At 54.1% G+C, this 5799-nt stretch overlaps 1 protein-coding gene across 1 annotated transcript; it reads left to right on the plus strand.

Moving 5' to 3' along the window:
- Positions 1-3166: 3166 nt before the first annotated feature.
- Positions 3167-4588, plus strand: PHSY_005849 (hypothetical protein; the record flags this gene model as incomplete). Its single annotated transcript, XM_012336456.1, has 1 exon — positions 3167-4588. One exon carries the CDS (start codon positions 3167-3169, stop codon positions 4586-4588), a length of 1422 nt encoding a protein of 473 aa, XP_012191846.1.
- Between the last annotated feature and the right edge of the window lie 1211 nt (positions 4589-5799).

Raw genomic sequence — 5799 nt, forward strand, 5'->3', positions numbered from 1 at the left:
AAGGTAACGGATGGCGCAACACAAAGGTAGTGAACGGGACACTGTATAATTGGGTACAGGGCGATCGGCCAAAGGATGACTCAGCAATTGGAGCATGCCTTACCGTCAAAGGTGTTGGCAGATTGTCTAGGCTCGTATGTATACTTTCGAGCAGCGGGCACTGTCTTTGGCGGTTCTCCGTCTTCATCGCAAAGCTCTGCTAGGCAGGGGGAGAAGAAGATCTCCCCCTTGATTGCTTTCACCAGTGTGAATACTGCGATGAAAGCCCAAAGAAGTACTTCGGACAGCGAGAGGACCGTTGCAAGCACTCGAAATGCTCCAGAATCGAGCTCGCTTGCCAACTTGATCGTAGCAACAGCGAACACTCCCAAAGGAAATGTGAATCCCCACCATCCCAGATTGAAAGTCAACTTCGAGACGAGCCATAGATCGATCAGACTTGATACTGCAAGTGAGAGCCAAACGAGGCCTAAGCCCCATATCACCAACGCAATGGGCACAGTGACGGCATAGATGGCGGTGGCCATCATCTGTGCTACGTCGGCGTTCGGCGTGGTTGCCATGCTCCCTAATGCAGAGTCTGTGTCCTTGGAAAGCTTGTACAACACCGATGACAGTTGTAGGAGAGCGAATGCACCTTGCCCGCAGGGTCCGAGAGGAAGAAAAGTCGACACGATGAGTTGAGCTGGCGGAATCTTGTGTATCGCTTGGCGGGCGTAATACAGAGACATGAGGAGGAAAGCTAACCCGAAGCCGGTGCCCCACAGGATCCAACATACCGTCAGAGTGAGTTTGGCGTGCGAAGGTGGGAGATGTTCCGCAACGAGTCCTCCTGTTGCAGAAGCGACGATCGTCGAGACTACCGGGAGAAACCACACCCCCGAAACCTGATTCAGCGTCTGAGTATGGCGAGTGAACTGCAGGAGGGGCAGACCAATGCAGATAAAGATGGATACGATCGCATCAATCCACCACAGTGACCAGGTAAAGGTGACGAACGGCCCCGGACCCCATGCAGGAATTGCGGATAAGGCGCACATGTTGATGATCGTTGCAAACCCCATGGCGAAAGTGCCCAAGAAAAGGGACTGAGACGGATGGTGCAACATGATCCTGAACAGCTGCGGCCAAAGCATGTAGCGAGCGAGACTGATGCTTAGGAATACCAGAAACAGCACAACATTCAATCCGAAAATGATGTTGGAAATGATGCCCAGGCCGTGAAATTGGTAAGGGAGCTGGTGGAGAAGAATCGACGAGATCCCTGTACCCATGTTGACGCTGAACCAGCTGGGTGTGAAATGAAGTGTGATGCGACGGAGTTCAGCTCTCATGCGCTTCGATCGACTGGGCTGCGGACGTCGTTCATCAGGAGCACGAGACATTGTGCTGAAGGAGGGATGGCCTGAACCCGGCTGCGTTGTAGCTTCGCCAACGTCACCTCTCCCCTGGAAAGCATCGGGAAGGTCAGAACGACGTTCGCTGTCGTTGCCGACTGGCAAGAGACAAGAAGCATTGATCGGACCAGCACGGGCTGCTGGTCTCGGAACCGCTTTCTCTAGATCGGCCATATCAAAGAAGGGTCTTCGATGGAGAAGTGAATCCTACACGTTGACACGGAGAAAGGTGCTGGGTGGGTGTGTTGACAGATGCTGACGACTTCAGGTGAATCGAACGTATTGATGGTGGCGAGCAGTAGGCGCAACCGTCATTGCCTTGTTCTCCTGGGCGTGGCCAGAAGTGGCGCGACTTGAGAGGACAGAGGAACGCGGTCACTCAACCTGGTGCAGAGCTCAGCCAAATTAGCAAAAATTAAGTAAGGTAACTCGGCTCAGCCGCTCAAAGGTCATCCCACCGGTCTCGTAAAAATCGCTCACCGCTGAACTTTTATCTTCCCGAGACCTTTCACGACACGGGGAGAAACAAGCCGCGGCTAGTTTTCGCGCAGATTTCAGATCGATGACCGAAACCACCCCGCAACTCAATCACATGGACAGAGTCGGTTCGTACGACAATTGTTCATGTATGCGATATCTCTAAGCGACTGTTGCGAATAGTGCGGTGAAGCCACCGCCGATAGCGTCGTGATGGAAAGGGGGCTCCTTCTGTGCGCTATATTGCTAAAATTCGTGGGGTGCTACCCATGCAAAGTTGGGTGACCTGAGGGGGAAAAATGGGAAACTTCGTCATTGTGCAGACTGTACACATGAGAGAGCTTGAGGGGCAGTGTGAACAATTGGGGCCGTCTCCCTGCACCTATCAATTGCCCACGCACGCTGATCTCCACAGGAAGACCCTGAAAATAATCGCCAAATTGATATCGAGAAGACAGAAATTTGGTTGGTACCCCAAATGCAGGGGTCGGACTTCACTGCAAGCAGCCGATTTATAGGAATGGAAGCGATCTCCGCTAACGGATTGGCAAGCAAAGCTGCGCTCATCAAATTCCATTTCACAATAGTGGCTCGGCAAAGTTGTGCGGCCGTGTACTAGTCGCCATAACCAATTGTTTTAATGGCAATGTATTAGGACCACATGACCTCAACACTGGCCAACATTCCATGTGTTTCGACTCCAAAATTTCGGCAATCAGTCATGGCACATGCAATCTAATACATATGGTGGAGAAACTCATTTTCATGAGGGACGATGTCCGCGAAGTGCTGTGGCTCCTTCCCTCGTCATCTAGCAGCTCAGGTTGGAGAGGCCCCCTGATGTGGTGTCGAGAAGGGTAGGTTTGTATCGGTGTTTGCATCAATCAGCAGTGGCATCAGACTATGCGTCAACGTTCACGATACTTTTGCAACTACAGGCAGCAGTGGTGTTGAAGCAGCAGATGGCGATTCTTTGTCCCGCGTGGGTGACCACAGCCAAATTGTAAGTCTGGCCACTCTCGTTAACATGCAAGTTCCAAAAAGAGTAGACTTAGCACCAAAGTGTCACTAAAGCTGAGTCAGCGCTTGCTGGAAAGTCTAGTTGGTTCAAATAATGCGTTGGACACCGCGCTGGTTTGACTTGTGTGATTGTCATCGAAGCGTCCCTCCATTCCACACGAATCTGTCTCACGCTTAGTGAATCTTGTCGGTGTTCTTCATATCAACTTTCATCTCCACAGCGCTGCGAACCTTTCCTGCCATCTTCCCTGCAGAGTAAAGTCAAGGCCTCAATGATCAGCACTCCGAGTTCGCCCGCCTCTGCAAAGCATGGCAATGCAAACCGTGTGGAGGATGGCGATGTCACAGTGTATCGATCAGACGATGCAAGCAGACGATTTGGGAGCGTACCGCAAGCAATCAAAGGCCATGGATCTGACCTGGATCATCGAACAGCACCTTCAATGCCGTCTTCGAACAGGACAGCGCAACAGGATGATGTGATTGCAACGCAAAAAGGGGCGCCAACGACGGTCACACGATCAATCTCGTCAACCCGGCCAAGTACCTCAAGAGTGATACCAGACGCATTTCAAGCCACGTCTTCTACCCTATCGCACACGATCCCTGACCCCGCCACTGCCGACTATGGCGAAGTCATCGAGCCGCAGCGTCTTCCAACGTCTACGCACCACAAGGTCATTCGCCACACCGCCATTCTTTCTCTTCTTGCGCTCGCCGCCATTTGGGGCACGCTCGCTCGCGAGGGTCTCGTTGCGCTCAATACCTACTCCGGCACCTCTGTTGACCCTCTCATCTGGGCCCAGACTGTCGGGTGTCTGATCATGGGCCTTGCTACTGGCGCCAACAGGAAACCGATTGAGGGGAGATACCTGCCCGCATACATCATGATCACCACTGGCCTCTGTGGCAGCATTACGACATTCTCAACGTGGATGCTGGGCGTATTTCAGGCCTTCAGCAATGAGAAACATTACGACAGACATGGATTCCATAATGTCATGGATGCACTCAGCCAGACGGGGTTGACCTTTGGGATGGCGTTTGCGGGTCTTACGGCCGGTGATGCGCTGTCAGATGTTGTGAATGTGGACAGAGCCATTGCCTTGTTCTCCAGCAAGGAGAAGGAGGAATTGGATAAAGAGGAGGACAAGGGCAAGGGGAAAATTGCGCAACCTGAGCAGTCTCTTGCGATTGACTCATCGATGATCCTACTCGGAGCTGCGTTCTGGGTTGGAGCTGCATTTCTATGTGGCTTTCATGCATCGTACAGGCATGTCACATTCAGCTTGGTCTTAGCGCCCTTCGGAGCTGTACTGCGATGGTATCTCTCGCGCTTGAACTCTTGCCCTCTTTCTGAGCGATTTTCACTGCCACTAGGTACGCTCATTGCGAACTTGTTGAGCACAGCAGTGATATGCGCTGCGTTCACTGCGTCCCATGCGGGCTCACAGCCGCGGCCGTTCTTCGGCGGCATCACCGGATGCACTGCGCTGAAGGGTCTCGCGGACGGTTTCTGCGGGTGCTTGTCAACAGTCAGCACGTTTGCTGTGGAGTTAAGGACAATCAAGCCGAAGACGAAGGCAGTCAGGTACGCAGTGGTGTCATGGGTCATCGGCATCCTCATATGTGTGCTGTTGGTTGGTGCACCCTCGTGGTCCACGAGCATCGACGGTAGCTGCTCGGGCTTCTGATCGCCGTCACTCCGCAAACATTGGATCGACCATGCCGCATCACGTGCGCATCAAGCCCATACGCAAGTGGACGAACAGCTTTTGGACACACCAAACTCAATGTGGGAAGCGGGTCAAGGTTAGGGTCGATAGGAACGAGCCTCCTCGAGAGGAGACAAGTGTGCCACGAAGAGGTTAGCGAACGACGCCCACCGTACGGCTCCGGCGACTTGACTGCACCTGGTCCCTCACAACAAACGCGTTTTGGCATTCAGACTTCGCATCAAATGAGCCATAGAGAAAGACGGACGCCCCTTGCGGACAGCGGATCCTTGGCTGACATCTGGGGTGCGCGTGCGCTGATCCTCGGCGCACTGACCTGGATGTGCGCGTGGTGCGTTGTTGGCATCTTTTCATTTCGGTCCTTCCTCCTCTTCTGCATTGTGCGTGCCATGCAGGGCCTGTCCGTCGGTGCGCTCACCTCATCCTCCATGTCCTACCTTGGGCGCGTTTATAAGCCAGGCCTCCGCAAAAATCGCGTGTTTGCGCTCATGGCAAGCCTCTCCCCCTTCGGTTTCGTGCTGGGCTGCATCCAGGGCGGCGCTCTCTCTGACCACCTGCCCTGGGTCTTCGGAAGCAATGCGATCATTGTGGGCGCCGTCCTTGTCGCCGCAATACGCTATGCCCCGACAGAGAAGGCGATGCGTGCTCACGAGCACTCGTCGGGCGCAGCCACCAGTCGGCCGCCGCGCAAGTTCGACTACATTGGTGCAGCCCTGGCCATCTGCGGATGCGGCCTGCTCGTTTTCGGTCTCACGCAGGGTGCCTCTGCCGCCTGGTCTCCGTACACCTACGTCAGTGTGATAGGTGGGCTTGCTTTCTTCTCCTTGTTTGTTTGGGCCGAGACGCGCATTGCCCAGCCACTGATGCCGCCCTCACTTTGGAAAATCAAAGGCTTTGTGCCGCTGGCCACCTGCTACTTTCTCTCCTTTGGCGGCTTCAGCGCTTGGCAGTTCTACGCGTGCCAGTTTTGGCTGCGCGTGCAGAACGTGAGCCCATTGACCGCATCCTTGTACCTGTTGCCAAATGCCTTCGTTGGCATTCTGGCCACTTTCCTTGTTGCACGCCTGTTTCACCTGGTTCCTGGCCACAAGATCCTCGGCGCCGGCTGCCTTGCCTCGGCAATGGGACCAGCCTTCTTTCTCTTGCAGCAAGCAGACACATCCTACTGG

Source organism: Pseudozyma hubeiensis, assembly GCF_000403515.1.
Source record: "Pseudozyma hubeiensis SY62 DNA, scaffold: PHS54, whole genome shotgun sequence".
In the NCBI taxonomy this organism is placed as follows: Eukaryota; Fungi; Basidiomycota; class Ustilaginomycetes; order Ustilaginales; family Ustilaginaceae; genus Pseudozyma; species Pseudozyma hubeiensis.